Source organism: Poeciliopsis prolifica, unplaced genomic scaffold (genome assembly GCF_027474105.1).
Source record: "Poeciliopsis prolifica strain line A6 unplaced genomic scaffold, Auburn_PproV2 SCAFFOLD015, whole genome shotgun sequence".
In the NCBI taxonomy this organism is placed as follows: Eukaryota; Metazoa; Chordata; class Actinopteri; order Cyprinodontiformes; family Poeciliidae; genus Poeciliopsis; species Poeciliopsis prolifica.
Window position 1 is genome coordinate 1,921,660 of NW_026562390.1, and position 13,948 is coordinate 1,935,607.

A 13,948-nucleotide genomic window follows, 5' to 3' on the forward strand; every position below is an offset into this window, starting at 1 on the left:
ATACCTGAATTTCTCCGCTTGGGACAAGACCTCGTCGTCGACCCAGAAGACACTATCTACCCTTTTCCAGAGATAACTATCTAGGATTTGGAGGTGCTTTTCCAATTTGATGAAGCTAAGAGGACAACATCATCTGCGAAAAGTAGAAACCTGATCTTGATACCTCCAACACGGATCCTCTCAACACTTTAGCTGCACCTAGAAAGTCTGCCAATGAAGGTTATGAGTTGAATCAGTGACAAAGAGCAACCAAAATACAATTCTGAATGTAACCAGAAATTATAGCAATGCAGACCAAGATCTGACACCGGTTAAGACCAAAAGAAGCTTGGTACGCCATAATCCCCAAGTACGACCCGCAGGACTCCTAGAGCCAAATCCACAGAAACAAAGTGTGAACTGTCAAGGCCCTGACAACTTGTCTTTTTTGTTTGTTTTGTTTTTTAGGGAGATTTTGGTCTTATAACTCTCCCAGGAAGATCATATCTGCCTACTCTCTTGATGTTGTTGTGGGTTCTTTTTGGATCGCCTTCATAAGACAGTTTGCTTTTGGGGTTAGAGTGGACCTCTGGTATTCGGTAGAATTATTAATACCCACAAATACTTGACACAGCTTTAGGGCGCTTATAACTGTCTATTAACACTTATAAACTGAAGACACTAATTCTTCATTAGTATGTACAGTGGAAACTGTATGTATTAATCCAGTTAGCTAGTGCTACAACAGTTTCCACTGAAGGTAGCATCTACTGTAGAGGGGTCAAGCCCATTTTCATTTTTGGGCCACATCAAGGTCACGAATGTCCTTAAACGGCCGGTTGCGACAGAATGTAACAATTAAACTACTCATTCAGAAACTATCAAAATATTATAGTTTGTTCCATTAGTACTCCTTAGAACATAAATAATTGTAGCATCTTTTCACTATAGAAAAGATGTGTTTAAGCACATAACTGTTAGCAGTCCTCAAATCTAGATGGTCACATAAATGTTTTATATTAGATAGATAGATAGATAGATAGATAGATAGATAGATAGATAGATAGATAGATAGATAGATAGATAGATAGATAGATAGATAGATAGATAGATAGATAGATAGATAGATAGATAGATAGATAGATAGATAGATAGATAGATAGATAGATAGATAGATAGATAGATAGATAGATAGATAGATAGATAGATAGATAGATAGATAGATAGATAGATAGATAGATAGATAGATAGATAGATAGATAGATAGATAGATAGATAGATAGATAGATAGATAGATAGATAGATAGATAGATAGATAGATAGATAGATAGATAGATAGATAGATAGATAGATAGATAGATAGATAGATAGATAGATAGATAGATAGATAGATAGATAGATAGATAGATAGATAGATAGATAGATAGATAGATAGATAGATAGATAGATAGATAGATAGATAGATAGATAGATAGATAGATAGATAGATAGATAGATAGATAGATAGATAGATAGATAGATAGATAGATAGATAGATAGATAGATAGATAGATAGATAGATAGATAGATAGATAGATAGATAGATAGATAGATAGATAGATAGATAGATAGATAGATAGATAGATAGATAGATAGATAGATAGATAGATAGATAGATAGATAGATAGATAGATAGATAGATAGATAGATAGATAATTATATTTCCTGCATTACGTGCGCGCGCATAAGAGCACTCTGATTCACGTGCAGTAAACCGGAGGGTGGGGAGTAGGAAGGAGAAAAGAAGAAGAAATGACTTATGGGATGCGAAGTAGCCGGGCGGCTGACAGACGCTCGCAGCGGCTGACATCTACAGGAACCAGCTGAAGGAAGGGCGGGAAATAAAGGGGGGTGTAATAAATTTACTGGTTATACGGTTCGTTTGAGGCGCAACGTGCAGGTTTGCGCACACCGCCGACGGATTCTGAGCGGAAGAAAAAAGTTGAGATCCCACGGATCAGCGCGTGGGAGTGGGGAGCAGGACCGAGCCCCGCTGCGTGTCTCGTCATGGCAGGTAATTCAGCCCGGAGCTGGGTTTCATCCCGTCCGGACCGCCGGTCTGCTGCTTGGTTCCGGTTCGTAACGACTCGTTTTATGTGGCGTGGGGGTAACGGAAGCTAGGCAGCTAGCCAAAGTTAGCAGTGCTAACCCTCAGCTAGCCAGCAGAAACAAGCGTCACCCACCGGACTGGCCGTGTCTGCCGGCTATAAATGCCCGGCCAGCTGCTGGCAGCAGATGACCACCGGTAACCGGTAACCGTATCGCTGGGACTATTTTTGCAAGCTAGCGGTCGCTTTAGCCGCGCTCCGCCGCAGTTCTTTAACGGCTCATTATCAAGAGTTGCGCTCCGGTCCGACCAACCAAAACGTGAAACTGAGAGGTTTGCTTTGACTGGAAAGTACGTGCTGGTTCCCACGGGAGGTCCAGTTGTCCCTGAACACACCCCGGCTGCTGGCTTTGGCGAGGCGAGGCGGGTTGCGGCGTTAGCGCTGCTGCTGCTGGTGGGAATGTCGGCTGCTTTCAGAGAGCCGGTTCACTTGACTCGGATCACACAGAAGAACCGTCTGTTTCTTTCACGACCACTTTATAAGAGACGCACACGTCTAATTAAAAATATTATTCTATTCTCTAAAGTGTGATCTTTGGGAGGGGCTGATGACGTCACGAAAGGCAAAAGGAAATACTTTATTTATCCCAAAGAAAAATTGGGAAAGATATCCAATATTTATCATAGAATATGTTGTGTGACGGACTGAGCTCCAGTAGCAGTCAGTGTTCAAACCAATCTGAAAAAGCCACTGACTGAAAACAGCTTTGTTAATCCACCTGGTTGCATTTGCCATCCCCCTTTAAATCTCCAATCAGCTTACATTAGTAAAAACAACAGCGAATGAGCAAATGTTTTACTTATTTTATAGATTTTGAGTTGGATTTAAAGGGCAATATCAATATTTTTTTTCTGACTTTTCTTTCTCTCCTTTCATCACATGTCTGTTTTTACTTTCAGCATATTAATCATTAAAATTATACCTTAAAAGTCTGTTCTAAAAGTGAAATTGTTATTTTCACCTCTCATTTCTTATTGTGCTACTGATATCTTATGTAACTCCAACTGTAAACTTTGGAGATTTTAAGAAAATCATGATAATGCTGTTTGGTTTTTTTTTCTGGCATTTAGCAGATAAAAATACTTTTGAAAATTGTAACTGACCCAAAAGAAGTCGAGTTTGGCATGTTTTAATGTCTCCTAAATTAAATTAATTGGTATTTTTTAAATATTTGCTTCCATTTCTCAGAATAAACTCTTGTGATTAAAACATAAAGAAGAAGATTACTTGTTTGTAATATTTATTCCTGGATATTTGCTCTTATTCTGCAGTTGCAATGAAATCTACTTATCTGTAAACCTGAAAATCACTGGTCCATCATGGCGTCAAGTCCAAACAGGAATCTAATCTAAAAAAATCTCTTCAGGGTTGTGAATATTTTACATGTAGATATTGATATCTACAAATATGTGTGTGTAATTCAGTGTTAAAATATGTATTTAATAACTGCTTTTGAGTTGTCATATCTAAGCTTCTTGTCAATTTATTTGTGGTTTTAAGCAGTGCTTGTTTTCTTATAGGAGAGATCTAGATGAGACTGTTTTTCATTCACAAAATAAAAGGCATTTTACACCTAACCAGCTGTCATTCAAGCATTTTAAGGAATGAAATTAAACCAATAGCCCATAGTTTTTTGGAGGAGTTTATTGCAGGATAACTGAGTGACTTAAAAAAATGTTTATCAACCTTATCTGCAAGCTGTTCTTGAGAAATGAAAGAAAACTGAGCCCAGACATGTTCTGGTATGAGAGTCTCAGTATTATAACCACAATTTCACAACTGTGAAGTATTTTACTCTAAAAATGTGCACAAATATGTATTTCTGGCTTTAAAGCAAAATAAAATGCTTTTCATTGCCTAAAAATTTAGATTAATCATTATAATTACAACATTTTAATAAAATGCACTCTAATTTTGGCCAAATTAGAATAAGCACACACTACATTTACCTGTAACTGATGAAAAATGTTTACAGTTTTCTAACTAATTGATCAAATTTTTTGCATTCCTTCCCACTTATAATTTGTTTATGAAATTCTGGCCCAAAAACAGAAGCTGGATCCGACATCATCCTAAATGGCTCCAGTACTCATGAGTCCATATGTATTTATCAAAATAGAAGCAAAGGGTTTTCGTCAGCTGTTAAAATGTCATTTAGAATGTCAGACAGCAACAGTCTTCAATCAGAGGCTTTTTTCGGACTAGCTGCGAGACGGACTGCTACTGGAAACCCTTCCTGTAACAAGTGTTAACCACAGAACTCTGACCAAAGCTGCGTCTGTTGGGCAATCAATGTCTTCAGTTTTTTTGATCCGATGTTGAAATTAAAAATGAAGAGTTTCTTCTAAGTTTTACTGAAACAAACATGAATTGTGTGGATGTTAAATTTGTAAAATACTGAGACTGTTTTATCTTTTTTAGACAAGTTTCTCTGTTTTAAGACTCAATTTGCGGCAGTAGTTACGGAAGATGTTGGCAAGCTTTTGCAACACCAGCCGGTTCTGCATCATCTTTATTTATTGCTTACTTCCTGACACTACTGAAGCTTGAGCTTTTTTATTATTGTATTCACAAATTTGAAAACGTTAGCAAGAAAAGGATGCAGTTATTTGACTTATTGTCAAATGCATTTATTTAAATTGGTATTCGTTGCAGTTTTTCTGGGTGTATTGATGCAGTAAACCTGTAACATGATAGAAATGTAATCTAACAAGTTTTTTTTCCTATGAAAGGACCCGGAGGCGACATGCAGTGGTGCTTCTCCCAGGTGAAGGGAGCTATTGACGATGACGTAGCTGAAGGTACGATTTAAAATCATCCTTCATGCATTTTGCTCCAAATCTAATTGATTCTGCTTGGTTAGCATCTGGATATCGGAGCTCTTGATCCTTTATGTTGAAATGTTTCCTTGCTTTTCCCCAAAGTTTATCTTGTAACCTAAAATTCCTAAAAGTTTTTATAACAGGAAGCCCTCCCTTATCACTTTGTGGTGCTGCTGGTTTCTAAACGGGGAAAATCCAAACTTTATGAAGTTCAGAGTTTAATGAAAATGACTTAAAATCTGAGCTTCAGAAAACTGTTTTCTGGTATTAAGGGAACTTTAAGGATGCAGCTTTTATTAGGAGTCAAATCTGAAATGTTTATTTAACAGGGCTGTAACTAATGTTTATTTTAGTAATCAAATACTTTGACGATTAATCAGTTAGTATGACGATTAATCGACACATTGTTGTTTTTAAAATTGGCATATTCTTAATATTTTTCATTTAACCACCTAAACCTTATTATATAGTTTTGGAAATGCAATAAAAAATGCAAAAAATTAAGTTTTTAAGAGGAAAATAAACATTTTATTGCCCAAAACTGCGTTTATGTAAAATGCATGTGATACATGTGATAACATGTTTTACAACACTTTTACAACAATGTGTGGAAAGTTCAGCTCTTTCTGCTTAAGATAACATTAATTCAGTGTATTTTATTGATTAAAAATTTGATAGAGTTTTTCTGCAGTATTTAAAACTAAAACTGCAACTTTAGAAATTCTGGATAAAACATCTACAAAAAGTGTTTTTTAAATGTTCTTAAATTAAAAATGTAAATATATTTTGTATAGTTTTTTTTAGTTTTCACTCTCAAGTTAACGATTAATTGATTACTTAATAAGTTGATGATTAATACAATTAATTGTTTCAGCCTGAATATTTTATTCGACAAATCAGCACAAAATAGTTAAACTCTGACAGGTTTTTTGGGGGGTTGATCTAAATTTATCTCCAGCCATCGTCCAATCAGCTCTGATGCCCACAGCATGATGCAGCCGCCACCATGTTTCATGATAAAATACATCAAAGTTTAAGGATATAACAAGACAAAATGTCTCTGCAAACTTTTAAACACCCCGTTCTGGGCCTCAGGCAGCACAAAGGCCCCTCACTACAATGTGGTCGGTCATTGTCTTTCTGCTACAGAGGACATTAAAGTGTGTGTGTGTGTGTGAGTGTGTGTGTTTGTTTCAGTGTGAGGAAATTAAACCAATCACGCCCTCCTTCCCACTACACAGACTGCGACTGCTGCGTTTAGTAACTAAATGTTTTCATTCTGATGTTTCTCTGCCCAGCCGACATCATATCGACGGTTGAGTTCAACCACACGGGGGAGCTGCTCGCCACCGGAGACAAGGGCGGCCGCGTCGTCATCTTCCAGCAGGAAGTAGAAGTAAAGCCCTCATAAACGTTCTGTGTTTTTTTTTTTTTTTTTTTTTTTAGATGAAATCGCGCTCCGTCTCATAAGTGTTTCTCCTGGCAGAACAAGAACCTGCCCCAGTTCAGGAGTGAGTACAATGTTTACAGCACCTTCCAGAGCCATGAGCCTGAGTTCGACTACTTGAAGAGTTTAGAAATCGAGGAGAAAATCAACAAGATCCGCTGGCTTCCCCAGAAAAACGCCGCTCAGTTCCTGCTGTCCACCAACGGTAAAGCTGCGGATTTTATCGCCCAAATGTTTCTCCTGTGCGTTTTTCAGACCTGAACAAGGAGGAGAATAAATAATCAACCTTCATTTAGACATGCCAAAACCTGGATTTTTATTTATTCTCAACTAGAAATGCACAATATATCGGTAACAACATTGATGTCAGCCGATATTAGACATTTTTTTTACACATCAGTTTTTATTCCGATAAATAAAACTGGACTGATATGAACGACTGATAATTATTTTGAATCTTTTTCTGGTTGTATTTTTTCCTAAAGGTGCCGAAACCGTAGTGAAATAACAAAAAATGCTAATATCTGATGTCAATATCAACACAAACTAAAGGCAGAAATATTAAAAATAATAGAAAAATGTTCTGTTTGTCTCTGATTTTAAACCATATTTATGAATAAACATGGTGCCAAGGTCCTTTGATTGGATTTTATACCTACATTTATTTTATAAAATGTTTAAAAACACAAAAATAAAATGACTGGAGCATCAAAACAAATATTTGCTCGCTGACTGGTTTTAACTAAATATTTAACAAAATGAAGCTCAAAAAGTTTGAAAGCTTACTTTCACAATGTGTTTGACTTTGAAGTTTGTGAACTTGGAGTTTGTTTTCTCTTCCTGTTGCAGATAAAACAATAAAATTGTGGAAAATAAGCGAAAGAGACAAGCGACCAGAAGGCTATAACCTGAAACAGGAAGATGGCCGATACAGAGATCCCAACACAATCACTGCACTGCGGGTCGGTCAGAACCACACCATGATGCTGCCGTGACGCATTCAAAGAAAACCAGAGAGTTTTTATGAATTTTTCTGCACATTTCAGTGTTTGAAAGTCACTTTCCTGCTGCAGGTCCCGGTATTAATCCCCGTGGACCTGATGGTGGAGGCCAGCCCTCGCCGGGTGTTCTCCAACGCTCACACCTACCACATCAACTCCGTCTCCGTCAACAGCGACAACGAGACCTACCTGTCAGCGGACGACCTGCGCATCAACTTGTGGAACCTGGAGATCACCGACCGCAGCTTCAGTATCCTCAAACACAACCTGACGGCCTTTATTTACATTTAGGCCTCCAGATTGGGGACCAAAATCGTAAACTACTATAAAAACCTGTTCCACCCCTCGCCTGTGGTGGCGCTGCATTGAGAAATACTGACGGAATCCACACAAAACCTCTGAAGAAGACGCTTATCACAACTTTCCGCTTCAAACAAAAATGGAGAACTGTCCGATTTTAGCGGTTGAATGATTTACCCATTAAGAAACATCTCTGGTTTGGGGACCGCCTGTTATCCTTAACTATACAAAGCGACGTTCCTGCAGGCGCCATTACTGGGAGTCGGTGAGTCACGTCCGCAAAACAAGCTTGTTCCAATATGAGCGGGAATGTGTCACAAAAATGTTCGTGGCTCCTTATTTCTTACTCGATTCCAATGTAATGTGATGTTTTGATATTTAAAATATGTAAAAGTTAGATCGCCCATGCGCTTTATTAACGGCCGTGTGACATCCGAGCTAGTGGTTAGCTAGTCAGTTCCTTGAGTCGTCATATAGGAACAGGGAGGCGAGTTTTTGCCTGTAGCTACCGCTAAATCCTCTTTAAATACCATGGGGCATGTATATCAATCTAATAATCCCTGAAAACAATTTGACTTATTTTTTCGTTTCTGGTCGCGTTTGCTGAACTGATAGTTCCAGTAGATGGAGCGGACCTTTTTAGGCGCATGCGCACGCATGCGTACCCACTGCAAAGAATGCTACTCTGACAGCAAACCCTGATCATACAGAACGCCAGGCTTTCTTTCTTCTTTTCTTTCTTTCTTTTATTCGATTGCTAATTTTCACCTCCCAAAACGAGCCGTACTTTCTAGACAAGCGACCCGGAGATGAATTAAAGCGGGCTGATCAGGGCTCTGTGTGTGAATTCAGCCATGTTGTTGGCGCTTCCCTGACCGCGCGCTCCTCAGACATCGTTGACATCAAGCCGGCCAACATGGAGGAGCTGACCGAGGTGATAACGGCGGCGGAGTTTCATCCGCACCAGTGCAACACCTTCGTCTACAGCAGCAGCAAAGGGACGATCCGCCTTTGCGACATGAGGGTGTCGGCTCTCTGCGACAAGCACTCCAAGCGTGAGTTAGCGCCACTTCTCCTTCTAAAAGGAAAACGACAGGCTGAGATTTTTATTTCTCTCCAATTATTAGATTAAAGTCGTATAATGTTGGCTGAATAGAGATTTTATGTTGCCAGAAGGGAATTGTGTAATTACTTGAAAAAAAGTGTTTTGTTAGTTTTTAAGATCTGATGTAACCAAGTCGTTCAGCTCTTGATTTAAAAAAAAAAATAGAAATAGTTACTTGAATAATTGCTTAACTTCTGATTTGTTGAAGTATTTTCTCACCTGTAAACCGATACCAAAGTGTAATTTCAAAAGATGGTCAGAATTCCTCACTTACATTTTTTAATTACTTTCCTTGTAAAAGTTATAAGATTACAACTTAGTTCTCCTAATTTTATGACTTTATTCTTGTATTTTTCTGAATTTTTGTCGCATGATTTCATTCTCATATATTACAACTTTTTTCTCGTATGGCTGAAAAATAACATCCAAACATCTGAAACTCAAAAAACACATTTGAGTGAGTTAATTTGAGTTGGCTCTAGGTTTTAGTATTTTTATTGGAGCTAGGTCAGCAGCACTGGAACCAACTCAGTAACATGAGTTACTGCAGTCCATTCGTGATGGTAAATTATTATTTCCCTCCTGTAACGACGGCCGGATGAAGTGAGGATCTCTCTGGTCACAGCTGGTCTCCGTCTTCTTCTCTTCCAGTGTTTGAGGAGCCAGAAAACCCCAGCAACCGCTCCTTCTTCTCAGAGATCATATCGTCCATCTCAGACGTCAAGTTCAGTCACAACGGACGCTACATGATGACCAGAGACTATTTATCTGTGAAGATCTGGGACCTGAACATGGAAAACCGGCCGGTGGAGACGTACCAGGTGAGGGCGCTCCTTAGACTCTGATTGGCTCAAACTGATTTTTTATTTCTCTTAGGATCTGTAAATTAATAAAAGCGATTTGCTTTTATTCAGTTTCCTAATATTCCTGCTCTAATTTAAAAGCTGCCGTTGAGACGTTTAGGTATCCAGAAGTGGGCATAAACGTATTTTTACTTAAGAAAAAGTAAAAAAAAAAAAAAGCTGTTAAAAAATTATACAAGATTTCAAAAAGTAAAAAAAAGAAGTTATTTAAGTACTGAGAAACTGATCAAAACATCAAATAATTATATTTAAAATATATATAATCAGATGGATCAAAATAGAAAGTTGTATGGAAGCTCTTGTATTTAATAGACCAAAATGAAAATAATTTATATAAATAACATAATTGTGTACAACACAGTATTAGTATTAATAATAAAGTCATATTATTCTGACTTTATTTTGTATTTTGTGAAGGTATATTTTCACATTCATTTATTTATTTTTAGCATGGATCTAATAACCTGTCTTAATTGCAAAATAAAATCAGGCAAAATAAATAAACAAAATAAGAAATCAGTTTCTTTCAATTTATAATTGATGAAACTTGAATAATAACTGCAGGTATTTGTCTTTATCTGGCAAATTTCCAGAAGTTTTACTCAAGTAAAAGTAGGAATGATTTATAATAAAGTTACTAAAAATACAGTGTGGAAAAAGAAAATGTTTTTTCAGTTACTCAAGTAAATGTAAATAGTTGTTACTCAACTAATGTCAGCCCCACCTTAAATAAAAAAAACATATTTTAAGTCACTCCTTGTAATTTTGCATAGCGGCCACTAGAGGTCAGGATAAACAATTTCTAAAGGACATTTGCCATAAAAGACAAAAACATTTCAGAAGTGATTCTTTTTCTTCTTCTGCTTCACGGCTGTTTGGTCGAATCGTTTCAGGTTCATGAATACCTGAGGAGCAAGCTGTGCTCGCTCTACGAGAACGACTGCATCTTCGACAAGTTCGAGTGCTGCTGGAACGGAAACGACAGGTAGGAGCTCAACGGCCGTTATGACTCTCAAGGAATTGGTGACTAATCTGTCGCCAGTCGAGACGCCCAGAGGAGCGTTTTGTTTTCCCTCTGTGTCATCGGCTCAGACGTTGAGCCGATTTGAATGATTCCTCTGTTTAACGGGTTCAATTATCTCAACTCCCTGGATTAAAAACAGGTTCCAGGATTAATTTACAGAGGTGTACTGTAAGGCCATTGTAGATGGGAAAGAAAGAGTAGTACGTTTCCAGAGAAAAATCTCAGAAATATTGAGATTAAGCTTTGAAAATTTCTAGAAAAAAACCCATAAATGTTCAAGCTTGAAAAGCTGAAAAATTCCTTGAAAAAAGGAAGTTTTTGAGATTGACTAAAAAAAATTTATGACCTCAAAGAGTCGAAAATTCCCCTGGAAAAAAAATTAACATATTTTGAGTTTAGGAGTTGACGATTTAATAGATAGGCAGCTCAGCAATTTTGAGTTTATTCTCAAAACTTTCACAGAAAAACATAAAAAGATCAGTTCTTAAAATGTTGCACATTGCCTTTACAATAAAACTCAGAACTTTTTAGATTAATCTTAGAATTTGTCTAGAAAAGCAAGAACATTTATGAGCTTGAAAAGTTGAAAATTTGCTGGGAATAAAATCAAAAATTTTAAGAACAATCTTTTAAATTTTATAGAAAAAAAACATGGAAAATTCAGAGTTTAAAAAGTCAAACATCTTTTGAAACTCAAAAGTCAACATTTCTGATTTTTGAAACTCTTTTCCAAGACATTTCCTTTTTTTTTTCTAGAAATGTTCAGATATAAAATCAAAATTTGAGTTTGTTTTTTTAATTTGTGCTTATTGAGTGATTTTGCACATTTGAATTAAAAGAAAAAGATAAATAATGCATTTCACAAATTTAGAAGAATTCAACATTTAATTTGACTAAATTTTCTATTTTCCTGTTCTATAGATGGAAGTGAGAAGCACTTAAAAATATTTTGACGTTAGCAAGATGTTCAATTTAAATTTGAACGTTCAGCAAAAAAATAAGTCTCGTTCTTTGTTTTCCAAGTCCCTCTGGGAGCCTTGTTGGTGCGCTTTGAAATCAAGAGCAAAATGGTTTTCCTTCCACTAAACTTTCTTCTTCCACATACTCGTGTAAAAGTTTCTTCAGTGTTTTTGTTTTGTTGTCTCTGTCTCGCCCTCCTCCCCGTGGCAGCGTGGTGATGACCGGCTCCTACAACAACTTCTTCCGGATGTTCGAGCGCGGCCAGCGGCGGGACGCCACGCTGGAGGCGTCGCGGGAGAACAGCAAGCCGCTGCAGGTCCTCAAGCCGCGGAAGGTCTGCACCGGCGGCAAGCGCAAGAAGGACGAGATCAGCGTGGACAGTTTGGACTTCAACAAGAAAATCCTCCACACCGCCTGGCATCCGCAGGACAACATAATCGCAGTGGCAACCACGAACAACCTCTACATATTCCAGGATAAAGTGAACTGATGGAGACGGAGGGCGGGGCTGGGGGCTCATCTGGAAGGAGCTCCGTGACCCCTGCGTGACCTTTTTGTGGACGGGGGTCTCCAGTCGTGCGCTGCCTGGTTGTTAAAGTTGTGCCAATGTTTTTCCTGTCGCCTGCCGACCCGACCTTTACGTCTCACCCCGTCGTTTCTTCAAACTTTAACTAGACTTCTTTTTTTAAACAGTCCCTCTGATTCGTTCTCTGGTAGAATTAAAACATTATCTTTTTCTTTTGCCTCCCATGACGTTGTGGTGTTTACATTTCTAAAGGAAATCACATTTTTACTCTTTTCCTTCGTGATTTTAAAATCACAGGATGTCCATGTCTGAGCGACGACGGAGAATTAGCATCATAATTAGAAAAAGAGGAAAATAAGGAATGAAATTACAAAAACAAACGAGAACAAAGATGTATATGAATATATGAATAAAATAGTATATGAATATAAGTATATGAATAAAATTGTAATGATACAAGAATTGTCGTAATGTTACAACCTTGCTCTCGTAATACAATATTATTTTGGCGTTATTTGTGTAATGCTTTAATTTTACTCTTGAACATAATATTACAACTTTATTCTCGTGTTATTACCACTTTTGTCTTGGTATTATGACTTTATTCTTGTGTTATTACGATTTGTATTATTTTGACTATTTCTATATTTCAACTTTATTTTTATAATATGAATTTATTCTCATATTACATCTTTGTTCTCACAAAACTATGACTTTATTCTTGTAATATTACGAGTTTATTCTAGTCTAATTACAACTTTATTCTTTATATATTATGACTATATATTACGACTATATTCATGGTACTGTACTATATTCTTGTATTTTTATATTTTCTTGGCATGTCCCTAATTTTCCGTCGTTCTCTCAAACTCCAGACGTTATTCTTTTATCTCCCTTCAAGATGGCCGTCTTTCTGCATCGAGTCCTCTTCCTCTCTTGCTATTGTTACTTTTCTGTGTACAACAGCAGTCAGGTAATAAAAAAAAAAGGCTTTACAGCGATAATATTGATAATATTATGATTGTCATATTTATATGAAATACTGTTGAAAACGTCGGCGGTTGTTTTCCATCCCACTTTGTGAAACGACGCCGGACTTTTAGCTTCTTTTTCAGACCTTAAGTTTCACACTGGACTCTGTTAGTGCACCAAATCGTCCTCTGGATGTCTGCGTTGTGTGACTGCGATTTAAAAACCGCGAAATTATTTGAGGCATTGAATAACTTATTTTAACCACTGAGAACATCACTGCAATGAGGATTTTTCTTTTTTTACGACAGGGATTCCTTCAGTAATGTGGAATCATAATTTTACTCTGACGGTGGAAGAAAAGGGAAAAATAAAGGAATTATTTTGCATCGTTTTGGTTGCGTGTCTTTGTTTCACTGCCTGTTTTTGTTTAAGTTAAGATGTATTTAAAATGGATTATTCTTATAATCCAGCTGAAAAGGTGAAAGTTTGATTTATTACAGAAAAAGTGATGTATGTAGTAGATAAACATGAACTATTCTTTTGTGTGAATTGGCATGTAGAATTGGTGAGGTCTTAAAAAGAATCTAGGTTACTGAGATATAAACAACGTCCTCATGTCGCTGTTGAAGTTGGAAGACATTCCTGTTGACACTTTCCTTCCACTAAACTTTCTACTTGGCTACAGAGCCTTTAAAATGCACATTAAGTTTTACTTTTTAAATTAAATTACTGGAACATTTTTTTCATTTTAAAGACCTTAGTTTCACATTTTAGTTTCAGACGCACCTCTTCAGAAGTC

The 13,948-nt window shown here is 37.1% G+C and overlaps 1 protein-coding gene across 1 annotated transcript; it reads left to right on the forward strand.

Moving 5' to 3' along the window:
* The first annotated feature begins 1,750 nt into the window (after nt 1–1,750).
* Nucleotides 1,751–13,540, forward strand: ppp2r2ab (protein phosphatase 2, regulatory subunit B, alpha b). The gene is made up of 10 exons (XM_055040606.1): nt 1,751–2,032; nt 4,859–4,927; nt 6,247–6,344; nt 6,435–6,600; nt 7,245–7,357; nt 7,469–7,646; nt 8,587–8,751; nt 9,453–9,622; nt 10,558–10,649; nt 11,859–13,540. The coding sequence occupies exons 1-10, from the start codon at nt 2,026–2,028 to the stop codon at nt 12,136–12,138; spliced, it is 1,338 nt and encodes a 445-aa protein (XP_054896581.1). The 5' UTR covers nt 1,751–2,025; the 3' UTR covers nt 12,139–13,540.
* The last annotated feature ends 408 nt before the right edge of the window (nt 13,541–13,948 follow it).

Excerpts from the sequence above, each read along its gene's own strand:
- ppp2r2ab (XM_055040606.1), top strand. Across the intron at positions 4,928-6,246 it reads TGACGATGACGTAGCTGAAG|CCGACATCATATCGACGGTT; the intron begins GTACGATTTAAA and ends TTCTCTGCCCAG. Across the intron at positions 6,601-7,244 it reads GTTCCTGCTGTCCACCAACG|ATAAAACAATAAAATTGTGG; the intron begins GTAAAGCTGCGG and ends TTCCTGTTGCAG.